The sequence below is a fragment of the Thermobia domestica genome, chromosome 12 (genome assembly GCF_964235325.1).
Source record: "Thermobia domestica chromosome 12, izTheDome1.hap1.1, whole genome shotgun sequence".
Lineage (NCBI taxonomy): Eukaryota > Metazoa > Arthropoda > Insecta > Zygentoma > Lepismatidae > Thermobia > Thermobia domestica.
Genome location: NC_137465.1, coordinates 31,544,871 through 31,562,914, shown reverse-complemented (window position 1 = coordinate 31,562,914; position 18,044 = coordinate 31,544,871). Strand labels below are relative to the sequence as shown.

Sequence of the window (18,044 nt, the reverse complement as noted above, 5' to 3'; positions counted from 1 at the left end):
CCTATATATGGAAAGATTAACGAAGTGGAATAAGAGCATGGTAAATACGTAATACAGCGTGTGCAGTTAAATTGTGTATGTTACTTAAGTAAACAGAAAAACCATTATAAGAAATCAAAATACGTTGTATTGAGAATATTACTAGGTGTTTCAAGACATATTTCGTATGCTATGAAATATCTTTTTTCTATTGACATTTTTTAGTGCAAAACTCAAGAAACTGTCTACACTAATTTGTCGCAAATCTAAGAACTACTGCTTTTAAAAAATTAGGTTTTGCTTTAGTGTGATATCTCTTTCGTTTAATCTTAGAATACAACTTAGATGAACGGCTAACATTTTTAATAAGTAGAGACCGGATGTTAGGCAAAATGTCTATTTTTTAATATTAAAGATATAATAAAAATAACGTTTTAAAGTTTATATGGAGTCCCAATTTTATTTTTTCCTATGTTGCCTATTTCACCCTTTCCTGCCTAAATAATTGCTTTAATGCCTAATGTCGTCTATTCTGTGCATTTTCTTCTAAGTAAAACTATTAGAAAAAATGCAATTTAATATTTCAAGAAAAGATTTCACCTCTTCCGAAAAGTACTGTTTGTAGTGATAAGATGCCATAAAACTTTGGACTGCTATGTGTACTAATAAAGCGCTATAAAACTTTGGACTGCTGTGTGTGCTGATAAAATGTATAAAATTTGGACTGTCACGTGTAGTGATAAAGTGCTGAATAGAATGTATTCGATAGAATATAGTTTTATATCTCCTTTTCAATGATTAATAACTTTAGGTTTTTTTAAAAAAAATACTTTTTATAATGTAATGTCAAAAACATGCATAAGCGTTTATTATCATCTGGTCCGAATGTGTTGGCGATAAGTTCACCACAATCCTAGTTGAAAAAGTTCATGATTCGTAGAACTGATAGATTTTGTATTATATTACTTTCGTATTTCAATTCAGTCCTTAAAATCAAATAAAACGAATTCTAAATTTACGTCCCGTGAATGATTATGAAAAAACGATGGAATATAAATATAGAAGGAAACGAGATAACCGCGAGAAAATCCACAGACACAGGACTTACTCTTTATATATACATAGCATTTCTTTTCATGCCTCATATTTGTACTTTTAAACTCAGGGTTGCATGTCTTCTAGGATACTCGGTAGCATATCAAGTTCTGTCATGTCAACAAGTTTTAGACAAATCTATAACTATAGGAACAACAGGTAGATTTGTTTGGTCTAACTCCGTTATAGTAAGTTTTAAACAACTTCACCAAATGGTCTCCTTCTTTAATTACCTGTTACACCCAAATGATGTTATACCTACAGAATAACAAGTTCAACAAAATACCTTAAAAGTGTTTCATATCTGAAATACCAGATTATCTGACTTTTCGACTTTAATATACCTAGGTAAATTAGAATTCATGTATGTTACCTTCACAAACTGGTTGAATGCCTTTCTTCTGATTTTCCGGATTGAACTTATAACCTGTGTAACAGGTGCAAATTACACGCTGCAAATAAACAGAGCACTTCTGTTCGCATAAATTCAAGGAACATGGGTCCACTTCCGTCGAGACACACCTAGGAGAAAAATAGTGTTGCTTTATACTTATAGTAATAATGCTATAGTAACATCCATATACAAGTAAGTAACATATCACAAATGAAAAATTCGAGTGAATACTCCTAGATGTTATACACTTAAATAAGACAAGATTAGTGCTGTTTGCCTTAACTTCCTTATAAAAATTACACTAGCCAACAAAATTTAACTTTTTTTCTGTAACTGGTATGAGAACAGCTAATCTTTATGTTTTCGGGTGTGCTGATAACGAAAATGTTAATGAAAATGCATGATTAGTTCTCGTTTTGAAGTTATGATAATTTTACGTTATTGTTTATATAAACTTATCCGTGTATTTACCTTGTTGTTATCCCTCGGAAGAGGTCACTGAAGGCGCAACCGCTTTGCCTGCCGTTTGTAGTTTTCTGCTGGTGATTCCCTAATCAGTGTCCAACAATAATCGGCCAATTGATGTATTCCACTTTCCCTGGTATCTCATTCCCATGTCCGAAATTTGCTGGTGGAAGCGTTCCCCGTGCTCGTTGCTTACAGCACCACAGTTGTCAGGAAAGAATCCAAGTGGGAATCTAAGAAATGTAACTTTAAGGACATGTTACACCCCAGTCTATCGTAGCAGTGCAGAAGATTTGCCACAAGATCCTTATAGTTTTCTGTCCTCTTATTTCCTAAAAAGTTTGTTGATACTTGAACAAAGGTATCCCAAGCTAACTTTTCATCACCTGTCAGGATGGTGTTGAAATGCTCATCCTTGTACAGTTTACGTATCTGAGAACCCACAAAAATCCTCTTTTATTTTCGCCTCACTAAGATGTGGAAATTTCTCGCGCAAATAGAGAAATGCTTCCCCAATTTTGTCCATAGACTTTACAAAGTTTTTCATTAGGCAAAGTTTTACATGAAGAGCAGGGAGAATTATGTTCTTGGATTCGATAAGTGCTTCGTACATAACATTGTAAGGTCCTGGTTCAAATGATTAACGCTTAGGCCAATCTTTCTTTTTATAATGAAGTGCTTTGGCGCGCTATCCCAGATGCACAGGAAGCAACAGTATTTGGTTTAGCCCTGTTCTAGCCCAAGTAATATGCCTATGACTTTCAGATCCCCGGAAATCTGCCATTTAAACTTGTCATAGTTCAATCGCAATGACAATTGTTTCATGTTATCATATGTTTCTTTCATGTGAGGTGCATATCCAATCGGAATCGATGGTAACACGTTGTCATTATGCAGGAGGACACATTTGAGACTTATTTTGGAGGAGTCGATAAACAACCTTCACTCATCACTTTTATAGTCAATGCCCATAGCTGCCATTAGTCCCTCTACATCACTATAAAATACCAAGTTCCTTTCACTTTCGAAAAATGGAAGGAATGACATATGGCGGTTACGGAATGCAGTCACATTTACCGTCTTATCAAGGCAATTCCACTGTTGTAGTCTTGACTCCAACAGTTCAGCTTTATCTTTCGGCAATTCCAGATCTCTCACTAGGTCATTAAATTCACATTGTGTTATTTTATTATTCTCTGTACACTTATCGTTACACACACAATCAGGATCTTTCGAAGAACTGGGTTTTGAAGGTAATGGTGCAGTACTAGTTTCACTACCGCCCTCGTCACTATCACAATCAGGTGGAACAGGAACAGGCTGTCCATCTCTGTGAGGCACTGGTCGCATGGCCGAAGGTATGTTAGGATATATCAAGGAAGACTTTTTCTTCTTGGAAATACCATGTATTGGCGGAGTTGTCATACAAAAGTAACAATCATCCATATGGTTTGATGGTTCTCGCCAGATCATGGGTATACCAAAGCCCATGGAAGATCTTATACGGTTTAACCACGAATAAAGACTCGAGACACAAGATATGCAACATACATGAGGAGTCCAGGACTTGTCCTGGTTCCCGATTTCACATCCAAAGTACAGTCTGTACGCCTTCCTAATATATGGCGTTATTGGTCTCCTTTGTGATTTCAATGTAGCCTGTCCGCAAAAGTAACAAAAATAGTCAGCACTGTTTACGCATTTGCGAAGTATATTGAATCACAGGAATTACAATGACCACACGCACTAACTATACTTCAATAACACGTTCTTCCAGCACAAGAACACAACACAGCTTGTAACAGACAGAAACTACGCTTAAATGAAACATGCTCCCCTCCTCCCTTCCCTTCTCCTTTCCCTTCCCGTTGTTGCTACGAGCCCGGGCTAAAAATAGCGACAAAATACACACAGCTATTGTTGCCTGCAGGAAACTTAATCACTTTGTCTACAATCAGCGGGATTTGAAACCTATATGGGAAGGGATTGACAATGAATGCTACAGTGAAACCTGTTAACTTGGCCACCTGCTTATCTTGGCCTAGTTCGTCTTGAACCTGCATTTTCCCATAAGACATTCGTTACTTACTACTCTATAAGTTGGCCACCTGTCTATCTTGGAAGTTGGCCACACTGAAGCAATGTTTACCCTATGATGATAATGATAAATTTACCTGCGTATCTTGGCCACGAAAAATACAGTTTTGTTATTTTTCGTAACTCTTTCGAATTCCCATATGAGAGGCAGATGTTCTGTATTTGTGACTAGACACAAAGAAGCATAGATTCGCACGATTTGTTTTTGGAGGTCAATGGCCAGAACACTACCCTCATAAAAGGGTGGTGAAGGAAGATGTGAATAAGAAAAAGCACGTACAGAGATTCAGGAAATGGTTATACTTATTTGTTTACCCTGTCTGTGTTGGTAAAACCATTAGCTATATCGGCTCCTTTCATCAGTGGGAAGCTTTAGTAATTCCGGAAAATTCTCAAGGTTAAAGCTCAATTGTCATTTATTGGAACCTGACTGCATGTCAAAAGGTAGCGGAGGTTTTGAGATATGAATTCCCTCAAGATTTTCTCAAAACATCTTTTAATCCGAGGGAAACACTTCTAGCTCATTAACAAGAGGTAGTTAACTACAATATTAGAATGTGCATATCTCCCAAAAAGAATAAAGCAAATATGTCTAGAATGAACCACCATTCAGTAACAACTGAAAAGAAGTCATATAAATTGCATATGAATTTCTCAATTTATAGCTTAGCTTTTCTTGTTTTCAATCTAAATCACTCAGTGTGCTATAATATCAATTTCAATAAACTGCGTACATACACTTCTATTTCATGGTTGTTTGTGTTACTGTGTTTTCAATCCGAATAATCCAATGTACCAGACCAGTTTTCAGGAAGAGAAAGGTATGCATATATATTAAACATACTATCAAGAGCGCCGATCCTGGGGGACCGAGGGGGCCCGGGCCCCCCAAAGCTCATGTGGCCCCTATTTTATTTATGAGTATACAATATTTGGTATAATTTGAGTGCAATTTGTCTTAAAATCTTCATATATATATACCTTCTGCATCTGAATTCCCCCCCAAAAAATTTACAGAAAAATCGGCGCTCTTGCCTACTATAGTAATATTTTCTAGTACTGTATATTTTTATGATTACTATATATCATTATTTATAAGTAGCTGCCGTGCCACTGCTTATTAAAATTTTACAATCAAGTAATACTAGAAATCCTATTCTAAAAATACACAAATCACACTTATTTTCTGTAAGTTGGCCACCTGTCTAAGTTGGCCACTTTTCGATGGAACCGATGGTGGCCAACATAGACAGGTTTCACTGTAATTAAATGCACCCCTCTCCTTTAACTTGGAAACGAGAGCTAAATCCAGTTTTTCATTGTCGTTTTCGTTATCAGCGTGGTCGATATAGTTAACAAACATCTATTTCATTCCAGTTACATTTTCACTATAAAATAACACTATTCTACATTGTAATTTTCATCTAATTCTTGACTCTTTATTGTTTTTTTTTTTTTTACTTCTAATTTACATTTTTCCATAATCTTTGTGGACTGTGACATTGCAATAAAACCAAATCTCGTTATTCCATTAACCCAATTTTAGTGTATAATACGTCGCACATACTTCAGTCTCAAATTAATAGCAAATCTCCTCTAGTTTTTTTTTTTTTTTTTTTTTTTTTTTTAATCTTAAAACTATCTCCTTGGAATACAGTTTAATTTTCATTAGTCGAACCATAACACGAATTTCCAATATCTTGAAGTAATTTCGAATTTTTAGTGTAAAGTGTATGGTTCATTATTCATATTTTCCTTTAAATCAAAGTTCTAATACTCAAAATTTACGTCTCAGAGATTTCATACTTAGGAAAGCAAGCGTTCACCTACTGGTAGAATTTCCCTGTGCTGAGGTATAATAAATAGATGATATAATTCTAGTAAAGACATAGGTCTTTGAAGGGGTAGTTTACTAAATGAACATTATTAAAAAGATACCATTAGTATCAAAGCTTTTGAAAATTTTGTGGAATGTATTCCAGTGTAAGAAAATATTTTGAAAGAGATTAATTTTAAGTGGAGCGAAAGCCAGTCTTCACCCTCACTCTTCCTTCCTGAATAAAAGAAGTTGTACCAGGATAAGAAGACAACAAAGGCTGACAGACTTCTTTCAAAGAGAGTTGTGGGTAAATACAGTTTTACTTTTGTTTCATAGTTACTCAATTAAAGACAACTTGTTTGTGCCTAATAAATTAATTTTCAAATTCAAGGTATTAATCATTATCTTTTCCACAATCATACAGTACTTGATATACTTGCGCTATTATTAATATCTAATAGTAGTAGCACAATAGTGTTTAGCTGTGGCGGTAGTATAGTAGTACTGGTAATCACGGTTATCTGATTTCTTCTAATTATAGAATTAGATAAGATATCAATTTCCCATATCTCAAAAAGAAAGTTAAAATTCTTAAATAAGAGGTCTACTTGAAAAGTATCCAGACTTGATCTGTTACGTGAGCTATAGACGAAATAGGGACAGGTTGATTTCATGTAATATTGCATAATTTGGTATTGCATAACTGTAATGTCAGATTTATGCAACTATTATTTATGGTTTAATGTGCTTTTGTTACACCTTTGTTTCTCCAGGTCGTTCAGAAGGGAAAACTGAGGATCATGAAGCGATGATTCGACCCAGAATCTCTGGTACGATTGCGGAAAACTCTGTCAGAAGCTCTTTAAATGCTTCATCAAGTGTATGTTACGCTCAAGTGATTTTGAGAGTCACTTGGGGTTCAAAGAAAACATCACAGCATGTAGGAAAAAAAGTTCGCGTTAGTAGTAGTATTCACTAATTCGACAATTCAACTCTCTTCTGTCGACTTACTACGCTCGTTGAACTCGAGCACACACCATCCCAAGATTTAGCACATGAACTCACTGCCACACCACCAAAAGCTGCACTAATTCATTCACTTATGAAATGATTTGAGAGCGTTACAACGCAGGCATCTGAGGAACCTGAGCTATCAGAATCATTCGTTATTGATGGCGGAAGTTGCTTCGACACGTAGAATGTCTAAACTCCATTTGTGGATGGATATGCTTCAGTCATACTGCAAATTTTTATGTCAAAATTTTCATGTTCCATGCATAGTAGTATTTGACGGGCACCTAAATACTGTAGGTTTGTTGTTTACAAAGTTGAGAGCAAATGGCCAAATCATCAACAGAGCACAGAATGATGACGTCACGTTAATTATTTCGAGTGCAATTAGCATGGCTCTTAAGAAGGAACAAGTTACAGTTCTGGCGGATGACACGGATGTACTGGTGATGCTGCTGTATCATGCTGATGATTCGGAGGGGAAAATTTTCATGAAATCACTTACAAAGGAAAAGAGGCATGAGCGGAAACCACTCTATGACGTCAGAAATATTCAGCGTCACATTAGACACGAGTTTGCAGGCATTTCCTGTTCATTCATGCAGTTAGCGGGTGTGACACAATGTCAGCCCACAAACAAGGAAAGGCCAAAATTCTGAAGACAATTCAAAAGAATGTAACCTCTCAAGAATGTGCAGAAGTATTTCTTTGAGATAATTCGTCAGTGGATTCAATCTCAAAATCAGGCAAGCAATTCTTCGTCATTTTGTATGAAGGCACACAAACTGACGACATCCCTCTAATTCGTTACACAAGCTACATGTGAATGACAGCAGTAGCGTCGAGACCAGTTCCCGAGTAGCTCCCACCCTAAGCCGTGCATTTTTCATTCGTTAAGAACTTACATGCAAGTACAGAAATGGAAAACTTTATCAACGACAGAAAGAGATCCTCTTGAATGGGGTTGGGTACTCAAAGGTCAGCATCTTTATCCGGAAACTAGTGATGAACCTGCAGCACCTAATTCCATCTTAAAAAGTCAGTGCAAAGCACTGGGAAGAAAATTATGTAGTAGCACGAGCTGCTCCTGCAGAAAACATTGATTAAAGTGTATGTTGCATATCAATACTGCTATGGCGATGGCTTCACTAATGGTTGTGAAAGCATAAGAATTTCCGTAGACAATTCATCATGCGAAGAAAGCTTCTAATTAGAAAAGAAACGTGAAAAATGCCCTTAAATTCACAATCAAACATAGTGCTAATGTGCGTCGGTATACCGGAGCACTGAAGTGTGCGTACCGTAAACTGAATTCGTGAACGAATCCGCAATGAACGCAGGGGGATCTGTGTGAATGAGTTTAAGCACTGTATATAATGCAAAAAAAGTGAGTGATGTAACAATAAGAATTCATAAAAAGTAGTGCTTATGTTAAAGTAAATACACAATTCAACTTAGAAGCCTCTAGCAAGAAAAGTGATCAAAATTTGTTTTATTAGTGAACCGAATACAGGACGCATGTGCAGAGGTGAAAGAGGAATAAACACTGGCAAGGAATGCAATCAAGATAGCTTATAGAAAATAACTTCACAAACAAAATAAATAATAACTGACTACTGCATACAAGGCTTAGAAACAAGGAATGAAACATCGAAATCAAGGAAAGAAAGTTATAAAAGAAATCAAAGAAATGTTTTATGTTTAAATAAAATAACAAATAATTCATACAGGGTAAAAATAAGTTATGGAATATAAATTACACTGAAATAGGAATCCATACAGATATATTTTAATTATTTTACAGTAATGAATCTGAAAACAATTCGAATTTTAAAGTTGACTCAGGGGCAATATGGTGAAAGCGCTGGGAGACTTTCTTTTTACAAAATTGCAAACTTCATTTGAAAATATCGAACTTTTATTCTCATCCATGTTTACCTCGCGGCTCAGATGCATATTCTACCCGTTTGTCTTATCGTGCTGGACTTTTGAATCACCTTGTGTATAATCATCTGAACCAGTATTGAAATTTCAATACATTTTACTATAAATTGCCACTGTCTTATTACGGACGAAATATATATTGCACTGTATGTATAGAACACCTTTTGTGTGTACTAACTGGTATTACTTCAATAGCAGCATTTGTTTCAAAACGCAATTTTGAGTTACAACTTCAACCCGGAATATCTCGAATTTCGCAAACTTCCACGTTTTAGCATTCTCTAGTTAATTCACTCATATCTACCTGATTTCATATTCCAAAGAACATTTCAATATCATTTAGTTCCAGGTCAAACTGTAATTTTACGCTACTACAGAGCATATATGAAGAAGTATGACTTTGTATTCCTTGCCTGTCAGGGATATTAGGAGACAAAAAACCTTCCCTCGATATTGTCAAGTTTATGTTGTATAAATTGGCATTTTCAAGTTTAATAAGGGTTTCCTGGTCTTGCATTTAGTTACGAAGACATAATAGCCTTTTCAAACATTTTCTAAAAGTGCAAAAATAAAAATACGTGACTTACCTTCCAGCAATAAATGTATAACCTTGACAACAATATCGACGAAAGCAGTCAACCCATGCTCCGTTAGAATAACATTTGTAGCGAGTAGTGATAACATTATCGGACGGACATTGTAGTAGTTCAGGACTGAAAGTAAAGACTGATTAAATCAAATGAATGTTAAAGAGGTAGAAACCTACATTTGCAAGAAGAAAAATATTTTAGTATTTCATTTTACAATTACAAAAGTCCTCAAAATATTTTACCATAAGTAAAGTACATGGAGGTCTGAATGTATTGTCAATCCTGTAATAGTACTGGAAATTATGTAAATAAGTTGTAATGTTGCACATTTTGTAGCAGTGGTGTTTTTACAAGATTTTTTTTTTTTTTTTTAGATGGGTTGGAATGATATTCACTATTCGGGATGAAATATTCATTTGTTTGAATATTTCATAATCAAGATACCATATCTTGAATATTTTGAGTATAATTTCATGTTTATTGATGATTCCTATACTGAAAAATATCTTAAACATATATTATACAAAAAGACCTAACAAAACACTCTTTAGGAGTAGTGGTATTTTTTATATTCTAAACGACAAGTTTTGCAGGTTTGTTCAATTAAACTCTGACGAGTACTTATAAGAAAAACATACAATCATTATATATTATATATTCATTCTTTCTTGTTAAACAAAAACAAGAAACTACTGTACTATGTATACATGTACTTAAATTCAACTCTAAACTGTGTTAGAAATACAGCTAAGAAAGTTCTTTAAAATAAATAGCTTTGGGTTTTTTTTTTTATTTTTGTTAACTGAATCAGGAAAATAGAATTCTGACTGTAGTTTTAAACATTTTATGATACACTAAATGTTACTTGTATTATTAGTTTGTCGGGCCTACCTACTTGTGGGATTACGCTTCGCCACTGCTTATTAAGTGTGTAAACAATTAGAAATTTTAGTTAAGCACGATTTTAACCTATAGCTTACAGCGGGCCAAAGGCTTCGGCAGAACTAATAATTATAAAAGTATAGAAAAAAAAGTAGATATATTTCCAGATATTGGTTTAGTTCTGCAGTCAGTTGTGCCGAATTACCTCTACGACTTTTTGTGACAATCTTCATCGATGTCTAGTGATCCCCCTCACCTAGGCTTGGTTTCCGTCCACCTGATGATGTCTTGCCGTAAGTTTTCATCTTGGCCATTTTTTTTCGATACAACTAGCACACTGGAACTCTAGAATACACCTGCTCCAATTAACTATGCACACACAATTTGTCCTCTTTGAAAATCGGAGAGGTCTCCGCTTTTCCACTATCATCTAACCTACGAATATTACACCGCCTCAGAAACAAAATGAAATAAAATGAAATGAAAAAGCAATTTTTTAAAATGTATTTTGAGATAGGAATTCTTAAAATTCTTTTTATATATACGTATAAACAAAAAAGAATGTGCCTCAACTTGTTTCCTTTATATACATAATCAGGGTTGGCTGGTTTAAACCAGCTCTTTTTTCAAAAAAAAGAAAAAAGGAAGAAAGAAAGAGGAAAAAAACTGGTTTAAACCAAAAAACGAAAAATGTTCGTAAAAGTGTATTCGTACACACATTTGTGGGTTATCACGTTTCACTCCCGTATATTATTCGTATTATATTCAGACCTAAATTCACCATTCATTACTCAAAAAGATTATAGGCCTACTACAAAAGCAACTTTTTTAAATAAGTTTATAAATGTTTGTTTTGTGATTGTTTTGTAGTTGTTATTATTGTTAGGTAATTGCAATCAAAGAAAAATTCTAAATATTGTTTCGTTTCAATGTTTACTATTGATAAAATACATCGAAATGGGGGGGGGGTCATACAGACCCCACGAGAGGAATTTAGTAAAATGAGAAGTATCTTTGGTATCTATTTATGTATAAATGAGTCTGAGCCAAAGTGGACTCAAATAATTCGTATCTTTATTCACTTTTCTTACTGATATGCAAATTAAGTCGTTGTATTTCTTTAATTTGGACCAATAAAAGTCGTTGTTAACTAACTTGAACTAAATCAGTTCTTCTGTACTCCGTACTAATTTGAAATTGTCCATATGTAATTATGTATAATGGTTTCACTTGTGCAACTGTTTATCTTTTTGTCCTTCTGAAATGACTCTTGGCTAAGGAAAGGATAGAAGTCAATGGAGAGCTTTTGTGAACGCGGCATTGAACCTCCGGGTTCCATAGGCCATAGAGTTAGTTAGAAATGACTCTTGACAGTTATATTAAGAAGCATGTAAAGATCAGTACAACGTATTTTTATCAGGATTCCTTCGTGAGTGAGTCGGCAGACGTATCGCATTTGTGGCCAATAAGGCTCGGTTCAGACGTGCAGAAAAGTCTGTTGCGGGCCCGCAACAGACTCGCAGCAGACTCGTGCGGGCGTCTCAGCCCAACCAGTTCACATAGACATAGAAAACAGCTCATTTTATTTTCAGCTGCAGTTGAATGAAGATGGAAACTGAAAGAAGAAAACATGCTGTTTTTGTATACTTAGCCAGTAAAATCCTAAGGAAGAAACAGAGACGATACTGGGTTCATCCGTATGTTAGCTCACGACTGCTTAAAGGTGAATTTTCTTCCATGTTTATTGATTTGCGCAATGACGAAGAAAAGACCTTTAATTATTTTCGCATGAGCATCACTTCATTTGATGAACTCTTATTGAAAATAAGTGATAAAATTAAAGCAGAAGATACTTTCATGAGACTTGCGATACCAACAATTGAAATGTTGGCTGTTACATTAATGAGTTGATTTTGAGTTTAACGTCCCGTTCAGCAGCGAGGCTATATCAGACGTGGACCTACTGATTAACGTGGAATTCCAAACCACATGAGCTCCCGACGAGAATCGAACCCGCGCCTCCCACGCCAAAGACAGGTACGCTAACCGCTTAGCCACGGAGGAGCTCTGGCTGTTACATTAAGGTAAGTTAATTATGTTAACTAATTATCATTTGTAAGAGCACAGAAAGTTAAACATTCGGAGACCTATTCATAGACATTTTCAGACGTTATTAGCGGCCACTGGCGTAGTTTAACAATTGCGTGACTAATTTCGATTTTTTGACATAGTTGGTGGCTTTAAATTAAAAATAAGACATTTATTTGAGACTTCCCGAATATCCCACTCAAGAGGGGCGTTTCAATATTAGTAAAATTTCTCTTTATTTATTCACAAATTACCGAATGTGAGGATTCGCTTCAGTTAGAGATGTAAAATTCGGCATATAAACTCATATTAAAAATAATGGAGCACAGGTCTCAGCGTCTTTGAAAATTTTCTCTTGAAGGGGAGATGGGGGATTTCTATAGTAGTGGGATCCGGTGGCTCAGTGATAGTGTGTTCACCTCTGGTTCGATCCCAGCTTGCGTCAAGTGGGCTTTGTGGTGCGAGAAGCACCATGTGCGTGAGTTTTCTCGGGGTTCTCCCGTTTCCTCCCACTTTATTCATTCCACCATTTCATTCATTTAGCATCATCATCATTATTTCCTTTAGCCTACCCGGTATAATCGTGCGACGTAAAACTCAAGGATTTAATTTCATTCCTATAGTAGTGACATTTCCCGTTATATATTGAGAAAGTATAGGACTCGCTTAGATTGGAGATGTGAAATTCTTAATGTAAACTCTTAAATAAAAATAATGGATTTAGTGTTTCCGAATAATCCATTTCTAAGGTGAGAAAAAGGAAACATTTTTATAATTGTGACATTTAACGATAGAAGGTTTTGAGGAAATCCCCAATATGTGTGGCACACCAAAAGGAGGCAACGCAGCAAACGGAAGCAGAAACAGATGGGCTGATTATTTTGTAAACGACATAGGTAGAGTTCCATGGCAAGATAACTTTGTTTAAGTTGTTCTTTATGTAAAAACACATTCAGTTTTTACCTCTAGAAAAGCAACGACGTGCACAATATTATCAATTGCACGAGAATCTGTTACATCTCTAGCATGATTTTTTATTTTTTAACCACATGAGTACCCTGATGTTCAACAATTTTCGTGTTAACTCTATTTTTTTTAATTTAGTACATTACCAAATAAAGACAACAATTGTCAGCCGAAAAACGATGTTTTTTCTTTCTTTTCTGTTCTGCTATTATGTTGATGGTTGTTTTGGACTTCAGCGTTCCTTTTGAGCACAGAAGATATATAATACGTGACCTCGACCCAAGAGCGCCCATGTTGTGGTTTTTAAGGGGGGCAAATATAAGCGACTTTTCAAATATAGTTTCATTTTTTGCTGCAACTAATGTAAAAATTCTATTGGGTTTTCGATATTCCCAAGTACAATTTCCTCTTAGGGGGGGGAGAACGCCCCACCTGGCCCCCCTGATGGGCGCCCTTGCCTCGACCTAAAGTATAATGCAACGTACGTTATAAACAGTCGGTTCATTCCGGAGTAAGTGACAAGAAATCTCATCAAAGAAACTGCATTAACAATAAAGGCTTTTTCTCCAAGCGTATTTGTTGTCTATTGTTATCACAAAAAAGTATTCACAGCCTCTCTGCTGGAAAGGGACGCTAAACGAAAATCAAATGTAAACACTACATGAATATTAGATTTTTACATTGAAAAGTAATAATACATACCAATGCTGTTTTTTCTTCTGTTTTTTCATTAAATTTCTCACATAAGGTTTCACACACCTTATTCCATGCATCCCGTTTTTTATTTCTATCTCTATACATTTCGCACTTTAAATTCTATATCACCTGATATTTTTGTATTTCGTTAATGAATAGTTCTTCATTCAGTTCCTCGCTTTCCATTTCTGCGGGCGCGGGAAAGTCTGCACGTGTGGCTTGCCTCATTGCCAGCAATGGTTTTCCGACCCGCAACACTGTGCGGACTCGCTGCGAGCCAGCAGTCCCCGCAACTCAATTTTTGCCCGCTGCGGCAGTGTTGCCAGGTCTCCTGATATTCCAGGAGATTTCCTGGTTTTTCAAGTTATCTCCTGGTCTACTGATTTTTCTTTAAAAAATGTTAAAAACTCCTGGTTTTGCGCATCATCCAAAAGCACTTAGAAAATGTAGACATCAGAAGCCAAAAGGAGTTCTTATCTACAGATGTACTTTGCAGAAAAGTTTCCCTATCCATGGCATCAAGAAATCTCCCAAATTATGGACTGCAAGATTTTAAAGTCAGGTGTCTTGAATTATATATTGAAGCAGTATATCAAATTCGAGAGAGATATGAGCTCCTCCGTGGCTAAGCGGTTAGCGTACACGATTTTGGCGTGGAAGGACCGGGTTCAATTCCCGGTGGAACCTTATGTGGTTCGGATCCCACGTTAATCAGTAGGTCCACGTCTCATATAGCCTCGCTGTTGAACGGGACGTTAAACTCAAATCAACTCAACTCGAGAGAGAGATACGCTTCATGATCCCGCCATGAAACATTTAGAGATGATTAGCCCATCAAATGAGATAAAGGAATCGGCACAATCAATTGCTCCTCTCGTAGAATAGAGTAAATTGCAACAAGTAGATACAGAATGGCGGTTATTGAGAAACACAGATTTGTAAACTGAAAATGATGTTTCTGTTCAAGATTTTTGGATGATTGTCAGGAGCGTCATTTCAGATTTTGCTTAGAGGGATAAGACCCTTTGATATAAATAAACTTTCGCACATTTCATTGATTCACTACTATTCTATTGATAAAATCAATATAAATCTCCAACTTAGGGAGGACGATCGCCCCTCCCCGCCCTCCCTAAATGACGCTTCTGATGCTTGTTAGTACAAATAGAAATAGATAGCCTAACTAGTTAATATTTCCGAATTTATCCACATTTGTTATGTCTTTGCTCTGCCTTCCTCAAGTGTCACTGTAGAAAAAGTATTTTCAATCGTAAATTTGATGAAGGCGAAAGACAGACAGACTTGATACCCAAACTTTCCAAGGATTGCTGCACACAAGAAGGCTCACTTCTGACAACTCATGCTAGGATCCCCTGTGAATCGCTCTCTGACCAGCAGAGTCAATGTTGACATGTACGCAGATAAAGATGATTAGCCTTTTATCGGTAAGTATAATCATTGATGGGTTCACTGTTTACCTTGTAAAAAAATAGTCATCCTAATTAACATCTTTAGATATTAAGTTGTATCTCCTGGATGTTTCCTGGATTTTGGATAAGAATTTTCCTGGTTTTTCGAAAAATTGATTGGCAACACTGCGCTGCGGGCCCGCAGCAGAGTCGTGCAGGAAAGTCTGCACGTGTGGCATGAATGATATGAACCAATGTATTTCCGGCTCGCGCGGGTCCGCAACAGAGTTTTCTGTTGCGGGCCCGCAACAGACTTTTCTGCACGTCTGAACCGAGACTTAGTCCTGGTTCCGAGTTCAAATGGAGGACAATTTCTCTCGGATGTAACTCGAGAAGCGGTTTTTATTCCACTTTAAGCTTGTGTGACCCCTTCCAGCATAACCCGGTTGTTGCATAATAACATCAAGGCGAAACAAACTTATTTCTGTCCATATATTGTATAAATGTATAGGGCAAATTATTTTAACCAAAAAAAAACCTGGTTTAAACAAAAAAGAAATGTTTTTTTTTTTATTTTTTTATTTTTTCAATAAAGACCATGGTTTTTCCCAACCCTGTACATAATTCATGAAGTTCAAAGTAGCATGAATTATCATGAAGTTTGAGTATTGGTGGTAGTTCAATGTTGATCTTGGTTGAAGATTTTGCAATTATCTTGAAAGATTTTCACACCATAAACACAAAATATTTCCTTCGTTACGTTTCGACTTTGCTCTAAGCTGAAACTTCGTTGGTAATCTTGCAAAGATGTTGATGTAATTCACAGGGGAGGAGTGTGTATGATATGATAGGACAATACGTGTTTCTATCCATACTTTATATTTACCATAATTTACCAATTTAACTTGGAATAGGCTATCAAAATCTGCGTCCGGACCGTTTTGATTACAGTTTATCAAAACTGTAACTTTTGAAACTATTATAATTAAAACTAGTGTTGCCACGAGACGAGGCGAGACGAGACTTCAGGCTGTCTCGTCTCGTCTCGTGCAAAGCATGCCTCGTCTCGCGTCTCGTCTCGAAAAAATGTGCTCGTCCCGTCTCGTGTCTCGTCTCGTTTGTCTCGTCTTGTCTCGTAAAAAATATAGCAGCATACCATGGGAACGAAAGTAAAATGTAGCAGACTGCACCATGCGAATCAAGATACAACTAATTTATTACCCAGAACACACAAGACAAGAAATGTCACGGTAGCTACACCGTGAAGCATTCACCTCTGGTTTGTGTGGTAGTCGGTTCGATCTCGGTTAGTGCCATGTGAGCTTTGTGGTGGACAAACATCGAGTGTGTGTGTTTTCTCGAAGTTGTCTTGTATCCTATCACTTTCTTCATTCCACTAATTTTCCCATCATCATCTATTCGGAGTGGGCCAAAGTTGCCTAAAGGTCTTAAAAATAAATTCAAATAAGCTCACAAGGTAAGGACAAATAGTTTACTAGTTTACAAGATAATATATCTCTGCTGTTAAATGCCTGAGGCTTCTCGACCCTGGCTTTTTTTTTTTTTTTTTTTTTTTTTTTTTTACATTCTGAAACATTGAAATTTGTTTCACCAGTTTCAATACACGAATAATATACAGTAAATTGCTCATAGGTACGTCGAAGATGAAGACACTAATCTCAAATAATGTTTACACGACAAGCAAAGTTCGATGTAAAGGTGTCACCACCCCCGACACTACCGTATACTATCAGCCCACTTGCTTTATAGTGTCGGTATATATATAGGTAGCCTGTAGATAGATAGGTAGATATATGTGTGTGTACACTTTGATTTCATATATTCCAGCCTTTAGGTTTCACAGTGTTAATCCATACCAATCCAAAAACTACTTTCCATTTTAGCAGATTTGTTTAGATTTGTTGCATTTATTATTTTTTTTTAAAAAAAAAGCTTGAAACCAAATAATTTTATTGAGTAATGGAAAGTATTTGATTGAAATTTTATAGGTTACTGCACAGTAAGCTCTACTTAAAGTGCCATAGTAATGGGAGCTGAACTACACATCGGAGGAAAGAATGCTTGGTGCCAGTCTACACCTCCATGGTACAAATCTGTTCCCATACCCGCGGGGTGTGTGCCCCTATATGGTGGTTGCCCCGTTTGTGCAACAAACTCATGACAGTACACCCAGATTAGCTAGTGGTCTAAAAAATGATTTTTGGGTGGCCATTTTGGATTAAAGTTTCTTATATTGTCGTGATCTATTCGTAATCATACAACGTACACCTTCATACCAAGCCGAGCGGTCTGTGGCGACAGACCATCGGCTTGAAGGCCCCAGGTTGAGTCCCGGAAGGGTCATGTGTATGGATTTTAACAGCATTTGTTTTTTCGAATTGTGTCAGGGGGCGAAATCGTACGAGATAAAAGGATTTCAGTCTAAAAAATTTTGAGAGAATATCCTCGCCAGGTTACTTTCATGGGAGTAAGGAATTAATAAAAAATATAGGATATACATTTTATAGCAGAGTTAAAAATATGTTTTGGGTATTCTATTTCTTTTCTATTAATTATGTTCTTCAATGTTCGAATTTTAATTATTCTCA

At 36.1% G+C, this 18,044-nt stretch overlaps 1 protein-coding gene across 1 annotated transcript in view; it reads right to left on the bottom strand.

Moving 5' to 3' along the window:
• Nucleotides 1-18,044, bottom strand: part of LOC145666398 (collagen and calcium-binding EGF domain-containing protein 1-like) — a 109,205-nt gene that overhangs the window by 54,071 nt on the left and 37,090 nt on the right. The window contains exons 3-4 of the mRNA XM_081733601.1: nt 9,392-9,517; nt 1,448-1,596 (exon numbers count right to left, since the gene is read on the bottom strand). Coding sequence (XP_081589727.1) covers nt 1,448-1,596; nt 9,392-9,517 — 275 coding nt within the window. The remainder of the gene's footprint in view (nt 1-1,447; nt 1,597-9,391; nt 9,518-18,044) is intronic.